The following is an 18,039-nucleotide window of genomic DNA, read 5'->3' as shown; positions in this document are numbered from 1 at the left end:
CCCCCCCCCCCCCCCGGGTGGGCGGGGTCTGACGGTGGGCGGGGCAGGGGGCGTGACTAACATGGCGGGGCGGGGCCAGCGCGGGGGGCGTGGCGCGACTGTGCGGGCGTGGTCATGGTGAGGGCGTGGTGCGGCAATGGGGGCGTGGCCAGCAGCGGGGCGTGACGCTGCAATGGAGGCGTGGCCAGTGTGGGCGTGGTGCTGCAATGGAGGCGTGGCCAGTGCGGGCGTGGCCAGCACGGAGGCGTGGTCAGCGCGGGGCGTGGCCCCGCTGTGTTTTGGGGGCGCTGCCGCCCCCACACCCCGTGCCCGGGATCTGTCGCCATCACCTGCGTGGTTTTGGGGAAAACCAGGCGGTTTTGGGGTCACCCACTCCCCCGCAGCGTTATTTGGGGGCTCACCCCCCCAATCCGTGGCATATTAAATTAATTTAATTAAATCAACCGTTTTTCAGCAGAGAGTTGGGCTAAAAAGGGCAAATCCGGGCCAGTTTGGGTCCCTCGTCGCTCCTCCCGCCCCTCACCTGGCAACAGCTGCCGAGTCAGCGGGGCCTCGCGGGGAATTTTTCTGATTGGCCGAGCGCCGCGCGGGCCGACCAATGAGAGCGAGACACGGGCCCTTCGGCGTTCCCGCCCACCCAGGCGGAGGCTGCGGGGCCGCTCGGACCGTACCAAGCGCGGCCGTGAGGGGGGGGGAAACCCAGCGGGTTTGCGGGTGTTCGCGGGCCCCACACGCCGCGCGTGGGGATCAGGCGGGAAAGGAGAACCCTCAGCGCCTCCCTCGGGAGGGGCCGCTGTGGGGAGTGGAGCGGGGAGCAGAGTGGGGGGGGACGTGACACCCTGTGGTTCCCCCCCTTTCCGCGGGTGGTGCGGCCCGGGCGGAAGTGAGGTGTCGCGCGCTGAGGCGCTTCCGGTGGAGGAGCGGCCTGAGGGAGGCGGCGGCGGCGGCTCCGGCTCCGTCCGAGTGAGTTGGGGACAATTGGGGACAATTGGGGACAATTGGGGACAATTGGGGGCGCGGGGACTGAGCGGGCGGGGGGGGCCGGGGGGCGGGGACACGTTGGGCCCCTCGGGGGGGGGGGAGACGGGAGGGGGGGGGTGAGGGGGGACAGGGACACGGGGGGGGGGGACAGGGGACGTGGGGACACGGGGGGGGGCGGCGGGACAAGGGGACGTGGGGACACGGGGGGGGGGGACAGGGGACGTGGGGACACGGGGGGGGGGCGGGACAGGGGACGTGGGGACACGGGGGGGGGGGACAGGGGACGTGGGGACACGGGGGACGGGGGGGGCGGGGGGGGAAGTGGGGGTGAGGGGGGACAGGGACACGGGGGGGGCGGGACAGGGGACGTGGGGACACGGGGGGGGCGGGGGGGAAGTGGGGCCGGGGGGGGCGGGGACAGGGCCGAGGGGGGCGCTTGGTGAGGGGGGGGACAACAGGTGACATTTGGGGGGAGATTTGGGGACAAGGGGGTGACATTTGGGGCCAACCAGGTGATATTTGGGGGGGAAGATTTGGGGACAAGCAGGAACAGTTGGGGACAAGGGGGTGACATTTGGGGCCAACCAGGTGACATTTGGGGGGAGGATTTGGGGACAAACAGGTGACAGTTGGGGGGAGGATTTGGGGACAAACGGGTGACATTTGGGGACAAGGGGGTGACATTTGGGGGGAGATTTGGGGCCAACCAGGTGACATTTGGGGGGAGGATTTGGGGACAAACAGGTGACATTTAGGGGGAGATTTGGGGACAAGGGGGTGACATTTGGGAGGAAGATTTGAGGACAGGGGGGTGACATTTGGGGGGAGATTTGGTGGCAACCAGGTGACATTTGGGGGGAGGATTTGGGGACAAACAGGTGACATTTGGGGGGAGGATTTGGGGACAAACGGGTGACATTTGGTGCCAAGGGGGTGACATTTGGGGCCAACCAACCAGGTGCCACTTGGCGCCACCGGGTCCGTCCCACGCTCCTCTTGTCCTCTGTTGGGTTCTAATGTGGCTGTTGTCGGGGTGTTGTCGGGGGCGGCTGTTGGGGTCTAACGCGGGGTGTTGTCGGAGTTGTCGGGGTGGCTGTTGGGGTCTAACGCGGGGTGTTGTCGGGGTGTTGTTGGGGTCTAACGCGCTGTTGCCGGGTGTTGTCGGGGCGGCTGTTGGGGTCTAACGCGGCTGTTGCCGGGGGTTGCTGGGGCGGCTGTTGGGGTCTAACGCGGCTGTTGTCGGGTGTTGTCGGGGGCGGCTGTTGGGGTCTAACGCGGCTGTTGCCGGGTGTTGTCGGGGCGGCTGTTGGGGTCTAACACACTGTTGCGGGTGTTGCTGGGGCGGCTGTTGGGGTCTAACGCGGGTGTTGCCGGGTGTTGCCGGGGCGGCTGTTGGGGTGTAACGCGGGGTGTTGCCGGGGCGGCTGTTGGGGTCTAACCCGCTGTTGCAGGTGTTGCCGGGGCGGCTGTTGGGGTCTAACCCGCTGTTGCGGGTGTTGCCGGGGCGGCTGTTGGGCTCTAACCCGCTGTTGCGGGTGTTGCCGGGGCGGCTGTTGGGGTGTAACACGCTGTTGCGGGTGTTGCCGGGGCGGCTGTTGGGGTCTAACCCGCTGTTGCGGGTGTTGCCGGGGCGGCTGTTGGGGTGTAACGCGCTGTTGCGGGTGTTGCCGGGGCGGCTGTTGGGGTCTAATGCGCTGTTGCGGGTGTTGCCGGGGCGGCTGTTGGGCTCTAACACGCTGTTGCGGGTGTTGCCGGGGCGGCTGTTGGGGTGTAACGCGCTGTTGCGGGTGTTGTCGGGGCGGCTGTTGGGGTGTAACGCGGGGTGTTGCCGGGGCGGCTGTTGGGGTGTAACGCGCTGTTGCGGGTGTTGCCGGGGCGGCTGTTGGGGTGTAACGCGCTGTTGCGGGTGTCGCGCAGGCCATGCTGTGCACGGCCGCGGTGATGGCCGGCAGCCTGGCGCTCACCACGGCCGTGGTGGCGCACGCCTATTACCTGAAGCACCAGTTCTACCCCACCGTGGTGTATCTCACCAAGTCCAGCCCCAGCATGGCCGTGAGTCCCGCTCGCTCGTTAACGGCGCCCAGTTAATTAAGGAAGGGGGGGGCTCTGATGCGGAACGGGGCGGGCGGCGAGCGCGGCCACTTCTGCTTTCTGGGGCCAAAACGGGGTGTTTGGCGTTAACCGAAACGCCGCGGGCGCCCATTGGCACACGTGGGGACACGGGGACGTCGGAGCCGCCCCATGGGAGCCCCGACCCGCGTGGGGACCCCACGGCTGCCCCCCAACCCCACATGGGGACCCCACGGCTGCCCCCCAGCCCCAAACCCACATGGGGACCCATCACTGCTGCCCCAAACCCGCATGGGGACCCCCTGGCTGCCCCCCAGCCCCAAATTCACATGGGGACCCCATCACTGCCCCCCAGCCCCAAATTCACATGGGGACCCATCGCTGCCCCCCCAGCCCCAAACCCACCTGGGGCCCCCCTGGCTGCCCCCCCAGCCCCAAATTCACATGGGGACCCCATGGCTGCCCCCCCAGCCCCAAATTCACATGGGGACCCATCGCTGCTCCCCCAGCCCCAAATTCACATGGGGACCCCCTGGCTGCTCCCCCAGCCCCAAATTCACATGGGGCCCCCCTGGCTGCCCCCCAGCCCCCCCGCGGGGCCCCCCACCCCCACGGGCCCCCCCCGCTGCCCCCGCTCACCCCTTTCGGCAGGTCCTGTACGTCCAGGCCTTCGTGCTGGTTTTCCTGCTGGGCAAGTTCATGGGGAAGGTGTTTTTCGGGCAGCTGCGCGCGGCCGAGATGGAGGTGAGAGACGGGGGCTGGGGTGGGGCTGCTTGTGGGGGTTCCTGGACCCCAGGAGGGTTCTGTGAGGTTTTGGGGGGGCATTTTGAACCCATTTTGGGGGGCGGTTTTGAACCCCAAGAAGGTTTTGGTGCCATTTTGGGGGGGGATTTTGAACCCCAAGAGGCTTCTAATGCCATTTTTGGGGCAATTTTGAACCCCAAGAAGGTTCTGGTGCCATTTTGGGGGGATTTTGATACCCAAGAGGGTTCCGGTGCCGCTTTTGGGGGGATTTTGAACCCCAAGAAGGTTCTGGTGCCATTTTTGGGGGGGATTTTGAACCCCAAGAAGGTTCTGGTGCCACTTTTGGGGGCAATTTTGAACCCCAAGAGGCTTTTAGTGGCAGTTTTGGGGCAATTTTGAACCCCAAGAAGGTTCTGGTGCCATTTTGGGGGCATTTTGAACCCCAAGACACTTTTAATGCCCTTTAGGGTGCGATTTGGAACCCTGGGGGCTCTTCAGCGCCACTTTTTGGGGGTTCCTATGAAGCGCCGCCCCACTCGGGTTGACAAGCGGGGGGCCGGGGTCGGGGGGTCCCCCACCCCATTGTTCCACCCCATTGTTCCACCCCATTGTTCCACCCCATTGTTTTCACCCCGTTGTTTCCACCCCATTGTTGCACCCCATTGTTGCACCCCATTGGTTTCACCCCATTGGTTCCACCCCATTGTTTCCACCCCGCTGTTCCACCCTATTGTTCCACACTATTGTTTCCACCCCATTGTCTCACCCCGTTGTTTCCACCCCGTTGTTTCCACCCCATTGTTGCACCCCATTGGTTTCACCCCACTGTTCCACCCCGTTGGTTCCACCCCATTGTTTTCACCCCATTGTTCCACCCCGTTGTTTTCACCCTGTTGTTTTCACCCCGTTGTTTCCACCCCATTGTTGCACCCCATTGGTTTCACCCCACTGTTCCACCCCGTTGGTTCCACCCCATTGTCTCACCCCATTGTTTCCACCCCGTTGTTTCCACCCCATTGTTTCACCCCGTTGTTTCCACCCCGCTGTTCCACCCTATTGTTCCACCCTATTGTTCCACACTATTGTTCCACACTATTGTTTCCACCCCGTTGTTTCCACCCCGTTGTTTCCACCCCGTTGTTTCCACCCCATTGTTTCCACCCCGTTGTTTCCACCCCGTTGTTTCCACCCCATTGTTTCCACCCCGTTGTTTTCACCCCGTTGTTTTCACCCCGTTGGTTCCACCCCATTGTTTCACCCCGTTGTTTCCACCTCGCTGTTCCACCCTATTGTTCCACACTATTGTTCCATCCCATTGTTGCACTCCATTGTTTCACCCCGTTGTTTCCACCCCACTGTCCCACCCCATCGTCCCACCCCATTGTCCGACCCCATTGTCTGACCCCATCGTCCCACCCCATTGTCTGACCCCATCGTCTGACCCCATTGTCTGACCCCATTGTCCGACCCCATTGTCCGACCCCATTGTCCGACCCCATTGTCCGACCCCATTGTCCCACCCCATTGTCCGACCCCATTGTCCGACCCCATTGTCCGACCCCATTGTCCGACCCCATTGTCCGACCCCATTGTTCCACCCCATTGTCTGACCCCATTGTCCGACCCCATTGTCTGACCCCATTGTCCGACCCCATTGTCCGACCCCATTGTCTGACCCCATTGTCTGACCCCATCGTCCCACCCCATTGTTCCACCCCATTGTCTGACCCCATTGTTCCACCCCATTGTCTGACCCCATTGTCTGACCCCATTGTCCGACCCCATTGTCCGACCCCATTGTCTGACCCCATTGTCTGACCCCATTGTCTGACCCCATTGTCTGACCCCATCGTCCCACCCCATTGTTCCACCCCATTGTCTGACCCCATTGTCCCACCCCATCGTCCGACCCCATCGTCTGACCCCATCGTCTGACCCCATTGTCTGACCCCATTGTCTGACCCATTGTCCGACCCCATTGTCCCAGCACCTCCTGGAGCGCTCGTGGTACGCGGTGACCGAGACCTGCCTGGCCTTCACGGTGTTCCGCGACGACTTCAGCCCGCGCTTCGTGGCGCTGTTCACGCTGCTGCTGTTCCTCAAGTGCTTCCACTGGCTGGCCGAGGACCGCGTGGACTTCGTGAGTGGGGCAGAACGGGCCGGAAACCGCCGTTTTGGGAAAAAACCCTCATTTCCCCCCTTTTCGGCAGATGGAGCGGAGCCCCAACATCTCCTGGCTCTTCCACTTCCGCATCGTCTGTGAGTGACCTCGGTAGCGCGGCTCGTTAACGAGGGAGCGTTAATGACACCGGTGGGGTTAACGAGGGAGCCCTAATGACACCTGTGGGGTTAACGAGGGAGCGTTAATGACACCGAGGGAGCGTTAATGACACCGAGGGAGCGTTAATGACACTGGTGGGGTTAACGAGGGAGCGTTAATGACGCCGGTGGGGTTAACGAGGGAGCGTTAATGATGCCGGTGGGTTAACGAGGGAGCGTTAATGACACCGGTGGGGTTAACGAGGGAGCGTTAATGACACCGGTGGGGTTAACGAGGGAGCGTTAATGATGCCGGTGAGGTTAACGAGAGAGCGTTAATGACACCGGTGGGGTTAACGAGGGAGTGTTAATGATGCCGGTGGGGTTAACGAGGGAGCGTTAATGACACCGGTGGGGTTAACGAGGGAGCGTTAATGACACCAGTGGGGTTAATGAGGGAACGTTAATGACACCGGTGGGGTTAACAAGGGAGTGTTAATGACACCGGTAGGGGTTCATGAGAGAACATTAATGACACCAGTGGGGTTAATGAGGGAACGTTAATGACACCGGTGGGGTTAACGAGGGAACGTTAATGACACCAGTGGGGTTAATGAGCTTGCAGAGGGAGGGGATTTAGGACTCCAAAATGGTTTATTTGAAGGAATTTTGGTGTTTTTTGGTGGACGTGAAGACACAAGAAGCAGAAAAGGTTAATTAAATTCTTCGTTAGCGGGAGGCGTTAATTAAACCCTTCGCTAGCACGGAGCCCTCAGACCCCGCCGGGGAGCGATTGATGAGTTTTGGGGTGCGACCACAGAGCGTTAGTTCTGGGGGTTCCCCCCCGACCTCGCGGCTCGTTAACACCTCGCCCTAATTAACCCCAGCGCTGATGTTCCTCCTGGGCCTCCTGGACTTCCTGTTCGTTAGCCACGCGTACCACAGCATCCTGACGAGGGGAGCGTCCGTGCAGCTCGTCTTCGGCTTCGAGGTGGGTGCCGGCGGCACCGGGGGCGTCACCGCTCACCGGGGGTGTCACCGCGTCACCGGGGGTGTCACTGGGGGGTGTCACCGGGGGCGTCACCATGACACCTGGGGCGTCACCGGGGGCGTCACCACGGGCCAGGGGCGTCACGGTGGGTGTCACCGTGTCACCAGGGGCGTCACCGTGGGTGTCACCGCAACACCGGGGGCGTCACCGGGGGCATCATGGCGTCACCAGGGGCGTCACCATGGGTGTCACCGTGGGTGTCACCGCAACACCGGGGGCATCACCGGGGGCATCACGGCGTCACCAGGGGCGTCACCATGGGTGTCACCGCGTCAGCAGGGGCATCACCATGGGCCGGGGGCGTCACCATGGGTGTCACCGTGGGCGTCACCGTGTCACCGGGGGTTCACCCGGGGCGTCACTGGGGGTGTCACCATGACACCTGGGGCACCACCGGGGGCGTCACTGGGGGTGTCACCGCGACACCAGGGGCGTCACCGGGGGCGTCACCGCGAGCCCGCGCTGCCGTGTCCCCGCAGTACGCCATCCTGGTGACCATGGTGCTCACGGTGTTCGTCAAGTACGTGCTGCACTCCATCGACCTGCAGAACGAGAACCCGTGGGACAGCAAGGCCGTCTACATGCTCTACACCGAGCTCTTCACCGGTACCGCCCCCCTCTCCCCATTTCGGGGCTTTGGGGTCTCTCCCGCTCGGGCCTGCTCCCCCGGAGCTCGTTACCGAGCTCAATCAGTCGCCGTTAACGAAGACGGTTGACACCGGGTCATGGTGTAACTGGGAGGTTGAGCGCGAGTCAACGGGGAGGGTCCCGTCACCTTGGAGGTCCCGTCTACCTCAACCAAGCTCTGGTTGACCAAGAACATGGTGCCAGTTGCCCCCAGAGGTTCCAGTTGCCCCCAGAGGTCCCATCCCCCATCAACCAACGTCTGGTTGACCAAAAACACGGGACCAGTTGCCCCCAGAGGTTCCATCTACATCAACCAACCTCTGGTTGACCAAGAACATGGGACCTGCCACCCCCAGAGGTCCCAGCTGCCCCCAGAGGTCCCAGTTGACCCCAGAGGTCCCATCTACCTCAACCAAGCTCTGGTTGACCAAGAACATGGGCCCAGTTGCCCCCCGAGGTTCCAGTTGATCTCAGAGGTCCCATCTATGTCAACCAACCTCTGGTTGACCAAGAACATGGGACCCGATACCCCCAGAGGTCCCAGTTGCCCCCAGAGGTCCCAGTTGACCCCAGAGGTCCCAGTTGCCCCCAGAGGTCCCAGTTGACCCCCGAGGTCCCATCCCACCTCAACCAACCTCTGGTTGACCACGAACATGGGCCCAGTTGCCCCCAGAGGTCCCATCCCCCATCAACCAACCTCTGGTTGACCAAAAACATGGGACCAGTTGCCCCCAGAGGTCCCAGTTGACCTCAGAGGTCCCATCCCACCTCAACCAACCTCTGGTTGACCAAGAACATGGTCCCAGTTGCCCCCAGAGGTCCCAGTTGACCTCAGAGGTCCCATCCCCCATCAACCAACCTCTGGTTGACCAAAAACATGGGACCAGTTGCCCCCAGAGGTCCCAGTTGTCCCCAGAGGTCCCATCCCACCTCAACCAACCTCTGGTTGACCAAGAACATGGTCCCAGTTGCCCCCAGAGGTCCCAGTTGCCCCCAGAGGTCCCAGTTGACCTCAGAGGTCCCAGTTGACCTCAGAGGTCCCATCTACATCAACCAACCTCTGGTTGACCAAGGACATGGGACCTGCCACCCCCAGAGGTCCCAGCTGCCCCAGAGGGCCCGTCCGTGTGTCCGTGACCATGGCCGCGTGTCCGCTGTCCGCAGGGTTCGTCAAGGTGCTGCTCTACATGGCCTTCATGACCATCATGATCAAGGTCCACACCTTCCCGCTCTTCGCCATCCGCCCCATGTACTTGGCCATGAGGTCAGTTGGTGCTCGGGTCCCCCCGGTTGGGTCCCCCCAGTTGGATCTCCAGTTGGATCCCCTCGGTTGGTCCCAGTTGATCCCTAGTTGGTCCCCAGTTTGTCTCAGTTGATCCCCAGTTGGATCCCCCCCCAGTTGGTTCACCCCAGTTGGATCCCCTCAGTTCCAGTTGGTCCCAGTTGGTTCCAGTTGGATTCCCTCAGTTGGATCCCCAGTTGATCCCCAGTTGGATCCCCCCCAGTTGGTCCCCAGTTGGATCCCCCCCCAGTTGAATCCCCAGTTGAATCCCCAGTTGGTCCCAGTTGGATCCCCCAGTTGATCCCCAGTTGGATCCCCGCCCAGTTGAATCCCCAGTTGGATCTCCCAGTTGATCCCCCGAGTTGGATCCCCTCAGTCAGTCCCAGTTTATCCCCAGTTGGTCCCCAGTTGGATCCCCCCAGTCGATCCCAGTCAGTCCCAGTCAATCCCAATCAATCCCAGTTGATCCCAGTCAGTCCCAGTCAATCCCAGTTGGTCCCAGTCAAACCCGGTTGCTCCCAGTTGGTCCCAGTCGATCCCGGTCGGTCCCAGTTGATCCCAGTCGATCCCGGTCGCTCCCAGTCGGTCCTAGTCAATCCCAATCAATCCCAGTTGATCCCAGTCAGTCCCAGTCAATCCCAGTTGGTCCCAGTCGCTCCCAGTTGGTCCCAGTTGATCCCAGTCAGTCCCAGTCAATCCCAGTTGGTCCCAGTCGATCCCAGTTGGTCCCAGTTGATCCCAGTCAGTCCCAGTCAATCCCAGTTGGTCCCAGTCGGTCCCAGTCGGTCCCAGTCGGTCCCAGTTGATCCCGGTCGCTCCGTGCGTTGCAGGCAGTTCAAGAAGGCCGTGACGGACGCCATCATGTCGCGCCGCGCCATCCGCAACATGAACACGCTGTGAGTGCCGCGGCGGAGCCGCCGGGACCCCCGCCCCGAAAACCCCTCGGCCCGCGGGCGTCCCACCCGCCACGGGCGCCCCGAGGCGCCGCGGCCCCGGCACGCCGGCAAAACGGCCGTTTTGGGGGTTCCGGCCCCGGCAGGTACCCCGACGCCAGCGCCGAGGAGCTGCGCGCCGTGGACAACGTCTGCATCATCTGCCGCGAGGAGATGGTGACGGGCGCCAAGCGCCTGCCCTGCAACCACATCTTCCACACCAGGTGCGCCCGCGCCCCCGCCTGGGGGTTTGGGGACCCCCATCATCGCCCCCATGTCCCCCCAGCCCCGATTTGGGGCAGTTTTGGGGACCCCCATCATCACCCTGTGTCCCCCCAGCCCCAATTTGGGGGGGTTTTGGGGACCCCCACCATCACCCCCATGTCCCCGCAGCCCCGATTTGGGGACCCCCATCATGGCCCAATGTCCCCGCAGCCCCGATTTGGGGGGGTTTGGGGACCCCCATCATCACCCTGTGTCCCCCCAGCCCCAATTTGGGGGGGTTTTGGGGACCCCCACCATCACCCCCATGTCCCTGCACCCCTGATTTGGGGACCCCCATCATCACCCCATTGTCCCCACAGCCCCGATTTGGGGCAGTTTGGGGACCCCCATCCACAGCCCCGATTTGGGGCAGTTTTGGGGACCCCCATCATCACCCTGTGTCCCCCCAGCCCCAATTTGGGGGGGTTTTGGGGACCCCCACCATCACCCCCATGTCCCTGCAGCCCTGATTTGGGGACCCCCATCATCACCCCATTGTCCCCACAGCCCCAATTTGGGGCAGTTTGGGGACCCCCATCCGCAGCCCCGATTTGGGGCAGTTTTGGGGACCCCCATCATCACCCTGTGTCCCCCCAGCCCCAATTTGGGGGGGTTTTGGGGACCCCCACCATCACCCCCATGTCCCTGCACCCCTGATTTGGGGACCCCCATCATCGCCCCCATGTCCCCCCAGCCCTGATTTGGGGGGATTTGGGGACCCCCATCATCGCCCCCATGTCCCCCCAGCCCTGATTTGGGGGGGTTTGGGGACCCCCATCATCACCCTGTGTCCCCCCAGCCCCAATTTGGGGGGGTTTTGGGGACCCCCACCATCACCCCCATGTCCCTGCACCCCTGATTTGGGGACCCCCATCATGGCCCAATGTCCCCGCAGCCCCGATTTGGGGGGGTTTGGGGACCCCCCTCATCACCCTGTGTCCCCCCAGCCCCGATTTGGGGCAGTTTGGGGACCCCCATCATCGCCCCATGTCTCTGCCGCCCCGATTTGGGGGAGTTTTGGGGTTCAGGACCCCCATGATCACCCCATGTCCCCACAGCCCCGATTTGGGGCGGTTTGGGGACCCCCATCCGCAGCCCCAATTTGGGGGTGTTTTGGGGTTCAGGACCCTCAGGATCACCCCATGTCCCCACAGCCCCGATTTGGGGGGTTCGGGCCCCCCCGATGACCCCGTGTCCCCCCAGCCCCGATTTGGGGGTTCAGGCCCCCCCTGATCGCGCCGTGTCCCCCCAGCCCCGATGTGGGGGGTTGGGGCCCCCCTGATGGCCCGTGTCCCCCGAGCCCCGATGTGGGGGGGTTCAGGCCCCCCCTGATCGCGCCGTGTCCCCCCAGCCCCGATTTGGGGGGTTGGGGCCCCCCTGATGGCCACGTGTCCCCCCAGCCCCGATTTGGGGGTTCAGGCCCCCCCTGACTCCCGTGTCCCCCCAGCCCCGATTTGGGGGTTCAGGCCCCCCCTGATCGTGCCGTGTCCCCCCAGCCCCGATTTGGGGGTTCAGGCCCCCCCTGATCGCGCCGTGTCCCCTGAGCCCCGATGTGGGGGGGTTTGGGGACCCCCCGATCGCCCCGTGTCCCCCCAGCCCCGATTTGGGGGGTTGGGGCCCCCCTGATGGCCACGTGTCCCCCCAGCCCCGATTTGGGGGTTCAGGCCCCCCCTGACTCCCGTGTCCCCCCAGCCCCGATTTGGGGGTTCAGGCCCCCCCTGATCGTGCCGTGTCCCCCCAGCCCCGATTTGGGGGTTCAGGCCCCCCCTGATCGCGCCGTGTCCCCTGAGCCCCGATGTGGGGGGGTTTGGGGACCCCCCGATCGCCCCGTGTCCCCCCAGCCCCGATTTGGGGGGTTGGGGCCCCCCTGATGGCCCGTGTCCCCCCAGCCCCGATTTGGGGGTTCAGGCCCCCCCTGATCGTGCCGTGTCCCCCCAGCCCCGATTTGGGGGTTCAGGCCCCCCCTGATCGCGCCGTGTCCCCCCAGCCCCAATTTGGGGGGTTCAGGCCCCCCTGATGGCCCCGTGTCCCCCGAGCCCCGATGTGGGGGGGTTTGGGGACCCCCCGATCGCCCCGTGTCCCCCCAGCCCCGATTTGGGGGTTTTGGGGCCCCCCTGACTCCCGTGTCCCCCCAGCCCCGATTTGGGGGTTCAGGCCCCCCCGATGGCCGCGTGTCCCCCGAGCCCCGATGTGGGGGGGTTTGGGGACCCCCCGATCGCCCCGTGTCCCCCCAGCCCCGATTTGGGGGTTTGGGGGCCCCCCCTGACTCCCGTGTCCCCCCAGCTGCCTGCGCTCGTGGTTCCAGCGCCAGCAGACGTGCCCCACGTGCCGCATGGACGTTCTCCGCGCGTCGCTGCCGCCGCCGCCGCCCCCCCCCGAGCCCCCCGCGCCCCCCCCGGCCCCCCCGGCCCCCCAGCCCCCCAACTGTGAGTTTCCGGCTGTTTCCTTGGGATGGGGGGGGCCCTGGAGCTGCAGTTGGGGGGGGCGGGGGATCCTTGAAAATGCCTTTTGCGCAGTGGGGAGCCTCGAAACTGCTTCTTGGGATGGGGGGGGTCCTGAAACCGCCCTCAGGTGCAGTGGGGGGGGCTTGAAACTGCCTGTGGTACAATGGGGGGCCCTGAAACTGCCTCTGGGATATTGGGGAGGCCCTGAAACTGCCTCTGGTATAATGGGGGGCCCTGAAACTGCCTTTGGGATATTGGGGGGCCCTGAAACTGCCTTTAGGTTATTGGGGGGCCCTGGATCTGCCTCTGGGATATTGGGGGGGCCCTGGAACTGCCCTTGGGATATTGGGGCCCCCCGGATCTGTCTCGGGGATACTGGGGGTCCCCAACGCCGGCAATTGGGGGCGTTCCGGGGTCCCCCAGTTCCGCAGGGGCTGCTGCCGCCCTTCCCCCCCGGAATGTTCCCGTTCTGGCCGCCGGTCGCCCCGTTCCCGCCCCCCGGCACCGAAACCGGCGCCCCCGGTGAGTCCCGTCCCCAAAACCCCCCAAACGGCCCCAAACGGGCCCCCCGACGCGCTGACGTCACTCTGTCCCCGCAGCCGCCGCCTCCCGCCCCGGTGACAGCGGCGGCAGCGCCGCGGAACCGCCGGCAGCGCCGGGGCTGCCGCTGCCCCCCCCCTGGCTGGGGACGCCGTGGCCGCCTGTGTTTGGTAAGAAAACAGCCGGTTTTGGGTCGATTCCCGCCGGTTGTGGATGAACAGGGGCTGCGGTGGGACCACGCGCCACTCGCTCACTCAGCGGGGCCCATTTTCACCCATTTTTCACCCATTTTAACCCGTTTTCACCCCATTCCAGGGCTCCCCCCCATGCTGGTTCCACCGGCTGGATGAGCTCATTTTCACCCATTTTTCACCCATTTTTCACCCATTTTTCACCCATTTTTCACCCATTTTTCACCCATTTTTCACCCATTTTTCACCCATTTTTCACCCATTTTTCACCCATTTTTCACCCATTTCTCACCCATTTTTAACCCATTTTAATCCATTTTAATCCATTTTAACCCATTTTCCCCCGTTTTCCCCCATTCCAGGGCTCCCCCCGATGCCGGTGCTGCCGGCTGGATGAGCCCATTTTCACCTGTTTCTCACCCGTTTCTCACCCAATTTTCACCCATTTTTAACCCATTTTCCCCCATTTCCCCCGTTCCAGGGCTCCCCCCGATGCCACTGGCTGGATGAGCCCATTTTCACCCATTTTCACCCATTTTAACCCATTTCCCCCATTGTAGGGCTCCCCCGATGCCAGTGCCGCTGGCTGGATGAGCCCATTTTTAACCCATTTTCACCCATTTTCACCCATTTTAACCCATTTCCCCCGTTGCAGGGCTGCCGCTGATGCTGCCGGCTGGATGAGGCCATTTTTCACCCATTTTCACCCATTTTAACCCATTTCCCCCATTCCAGGGCTGCCCCCGGTGCCGCCGGCTGGATGAGCCCATTTTCACCCATTTTCACCCATTTTAACCCATTTTCCCGTGTTTCCCCCCATTTCCAGGGCTGCTGCCGATGCCGGTGCCGCCTGCTGGATGAGCCCATTTTCACCCATTTTCACCCATTTTAACCCATTTCCCCCATTCCAGGGCCCCCCCGATGCCGGTGCCGCCGGCTGGATGAGCCCATTTTTAACCCATTTTAACCCATTTTCACCCATTTTAACCCATTTTCCCCCATTTCCCCCATTCCAGGGCTCCCCCCGATGCCGGTGCCACCGGCTGGATGAGCCCATTTGTCACCCATTTGTCACCCATTTGTCACCCATTTGTCACCCATTTGTCACCCATTTGTCACCCATTTCTCACCCCATTTCTCACCCCATTTCTCACCCCATTTCTCACCCCATTTCTCACCCCATTTCTCACCCATTTCTCACCATTTTTAACCCATTTTCCCCCATTTTAACCCATTTTCACCCGTTGCAGGGCTGCCGCCGATGCCGGTGCCGCCCGCGGGCTTCGCGGGGCTGACGGCGCAGGAGCTGCGCGCCATGGAGGGGCAGGAGCGGCAGCACCTGGAGGCGCGGCTGCAGTGCCTGCGCAACATCCACACGCTGCTGGACGCCGCCATGCTGCAGATCGGCCAGTACCTGGGCGTGCTGGCCGCGCTGGGGTACGTGACACCCGCTGCAGGGTGACAAACAAACAGGGTGACACATGGGGGACACACGGGGGTTTGCTGCAGATCGGCCAGTACCTGGGCGTGCTGGCCGCGCTGGGGTGCGCAACACCCACTGCGGGTGACAAACGGGGTGACAAACGGGGTGACACACGGGGGACACACGGGGGACACACGGGGTGACACACGGGGTGACACACGGGTGACACACGGGGGACACACGGGGGTTTGCTGCAGATCGGCCAGTACCTGGGCGTGCTGGCCGCGCTGGGGTACGCGACACCCGGTTCAGGGTGACAAACGGGGTGACAAACGGGGTGACACATGGGGGGACACACGGGGGGACACACGGGGGACACACGGGGGTTTGCTGCAGATCGGCCAGTACCTGGGCGTGCTGGCCGCGCTGGGGTACGTGACAGCCGGTTAAGGGTGACAAACGGGGTGACACACGGGTGACAAATGGGGTGACACCTGGGGTTTGGGTGACACCTGGGGTTTGGGGTGACACACGTGGTTTGGGGTGACACCCGGGGTTTGGGTGACACCCGGGGTTTGGGTGACACCTGGGGTTTGGATGACACCTGGGGTTTGGGGTGACACACGGGGTTTGGGTGTAACATGGGGGTTTGGGTGACACCCGGGGTTTGGGAGACACACGCAGTTTGGGGTGACACACGGGGTTCGGGTGACACCCAGGGTTTGGGGTTTGGGTGACACCCGAGGTTTGGGTGTAACACGGGGGTTTGGGTGACACCCAGGGTTTGGGTGACACCTGGGGTTTGGGTGTAACCCGGGGTTTGGGTGACATCCAAGGTTTGGGTGTAACACGGGGGTTTGGGTGACACCTGTGGTTTGGGTGTAACCCGGGGTTTGGGTGACACCCGAGGTTTGGGTGTAACACGGGGGTTTGGGTGACACCGGGGTTTGGGGGTTTGTGGTTGGGGTGACACACGGGGTTTGGGTGACACCCATGGTTTGGGGTTTGGGTGACACCGTGGTTTGGGGGTTCCCGGTGTCTCCCCAGGTCGCCCCATCCGGCCCAGCCCAGCGACCCCCCCGGCGCGGAGCCCGACCCCCCCGGAGCCGCCGCGGCTCCCGGCGCCGGTGAGTGCGGGAGAGCGGCTGAGCCGCTTCGGACCGGTTCATACCGGTCTGCGCTGGTTCACACCCGTCTGTACCGGTTCATACCAGTCTGCACTGGTTCACACCACTCTGCACTGGTTTGAACTGGTTTGATCGGTTTGAACGGGTTTGAACTGGTTTGAGCCAGTTTGATAGGTTTGAATTGGTTTGAAGCGGTTTGATTGGTTTGAGCCCGTTTGAATTGGTTTGAACCAGTTTGAACTGGTTTGAGTTGGTTTGATGGGTTTGAACTGGTTTGAGCCAGTTTGATGGGTTTGAATCGGTTTGAAGCAGTTTGATTGGTTTGAGTTGGTTTGATGGGTTTGAACTGGTTTGAGCCGGTTTGATGGGTTTGAACTGGTCTGAATTGGTTTGAACCGGTTTGAACTGTTTTGAGCTGGTTTGAGCCGGTTTGATGGGTTTGAATTGGTTTGAACCGGTTTAATCAGTTTGAACTGGTTTGAGCCGGTTTGATGGGTCTGAACTGGTCTGAACCGGTTTGAACCGGTTGCCCTGGTGCCCCCGCAGGCGCCGGCGCGGCGGGTGAGGCCGAAGCCGCGGAGCCGGAGCAGGAAGAGGAGCAGGAAGAGGAGGGGGAGGAGCCGGACGCGGCCGAGCTGCGGCGCCGGCGCCTCCGGAAACTGGCGGCTCCGCTCTGACCCCCATTGATTCGCCTGATTCGCCGCCGGGACCCTCAGGGCAGGACCGACGCTTCCCCTTCCGCTTCCCTTCCGCTTCCCTTCCGCTCCCCTTCCGCTTCCCCTTCCCCTTCCGCTTCCCCTTCCGCTTCCCTTCCCCTTCCCCTTCCGCTTCCCTTCCGCTTCCCCTTCCGCTCCCCTTCCGCTTCCCCTTCCGCTTCCCCTTCCGCTTCCCCTTCCGCCCCCTTCCGCTTCCCTTCCCCTTCCCCTTCCCTTCCGCTTCCCTTCCCCTTCCCCTTCCACTTCCCCTTCTGCTTCCCTTCCACTTCCCCTTCCGCTTCCCCTTCCGCTTCCCCTTCCACTTCCCCTTCCGCTTCCCCTTCCACTTCCCCTTCCGCTTCCCCCTTCCCCTTCCCCTTCCGCTTCCCTTCCGCTTCCCCTTCTGCTTCCCCTTTCCCCCTTCCCCTTCCTCCTCCCCTTCCTCTTCTCTTTCCCTCCCCCTCCCCCTCTTTCCTCTCCTCCTTTTGCCCATTTCCTCCCATTTCCCCCCATTTTTCCCCCCATTTTCCCCATTTTCCCCATTTCCCCCCTTCCCCTCCCCCCTCTGTTTTTTGCTGGTTTTCCCCTTTTTTAGTGATTTTTTCCACCCTGTTTTCTCTATTTTTCCCCCACCCCCCCATCCCCCCTCCCCCCGTCTCTACCTCCACCGTGGAGCCGCCGGCGCCGCCTCCAATTGCCCCAAATCGCCATTTTTAACCCCAAACCGCCCCTCCCCCCGTTAGGAAATGAGCTCGTTAACAGTATTAACCCTCCCGCCCTAAAAACGCCGCTTTTGGCCCCAAAATCCACCCCCGGCTCCTCAACCCCGAATCCCCCCCCTGGCCCCAACCACCCCCAAACTGGTCTGTACTGGTCGTACTGGTCCATACTGGTCCATACTGGTCCATACTGGTCCGTACTGGTTCATACTGGTTCATACTGGTTCATACTGGTCCGTACTGGTTCATACTGGTCCGTACTGGTTCATACTGGTCCATACTGGTTCGTACTGGTCCGTACTGGTTCATACTGGTCCATACTGGTTCGTACTGGTCCATACTGGTTCATACTGGTCTGTACTGGTTTCACATCCCCGCCGGTGCTGGGAGGTGGATTTTTGGGTCATTTTGGGGTCGTTTTGGGATCATTTTGGGGTCATTTTGGGTTGGTTTTGGTCCTTTTCGCCCCATTTCCTCCGGTGCCTCTTGGACCCACAAAAGGGCTTCGAGGAGCCAAAAATCTCAGGGAAACCCGTTTTGGGGCAGAACGCGGCGTTTTTGGGCCGGAACGCGGTGTTTTTGGGGCGGAACGCGGCGTTTTTGGGGCAGAACGCGGCGTTTTTGGGGCGGAACGCGACGTTTTTGGGGCGGAACGCGGCGTTTTTGGGGCGGAACGCGGCGTTTTTGGGG

General features: G+C 62.8%; 1 protein-coding gene across 1 annotated transcript; it reads left to right on the top strand.

Annotated features, from left to right (window-relative positions):
- The first annotated feature begins 867 nt into the window (after positions 1-867).
- SYVN1 (synoviolin 1) lies at positions 868-17,237 on the top strand. Its single transcript, XM_082077614.1, has 16 exons — positions 868-963; positions 2,899-3,033; positions 3,703-3,795; positions 5,783-5,935; positions 6,006-6,054; positions 6,942-7,045; positions 7,585-7,711; positions 8,897-8,996; positions 9,845-9,910; positions 10,054-10,170; positions 12,494-12,636; positions 13,078-13,176; positions 13,254-13,364; positions 14,636-14,822; positions 15,856-15,935; positions 16,482-17,237. Exons 2-16 carry the CDS (start codon positions 2,902-2,904, stop codon positions 16,610-16,612), a joined length of 1,692 nt encoding a protein of 563 aa, XP_081933740.1. The 5' UTR covers positions 868-963; positions 2,899-2,901; the 3' UTR covers positions 16,613-17,237.
- The last annotated feature ends 802 nt before the right edge of the window (positions 17,238-18,039 follow it).

The sequence above is a fragment of the Streptopelia decaocto genome (genome assembly GCF_964273445.1).
Source record: "Streptopelia decaocto genome assembly, contig: HAP1_SCAFFOLD_1788, whole genome shotgun sequence".
In the NCBI taxonomy this organism is placed as follows: domain Eukaryota; kingdom Metazoa; phylum Chordata; class Aves; order Columbiformes; family Columbidae; genus Streptopelia; species Streptopelia decaocto.
The sequence above is the reverse complement of the archived record's forward strand: the minus strand, read 5'-3'. Positions and strand labels throughout refer to the sequence as shown.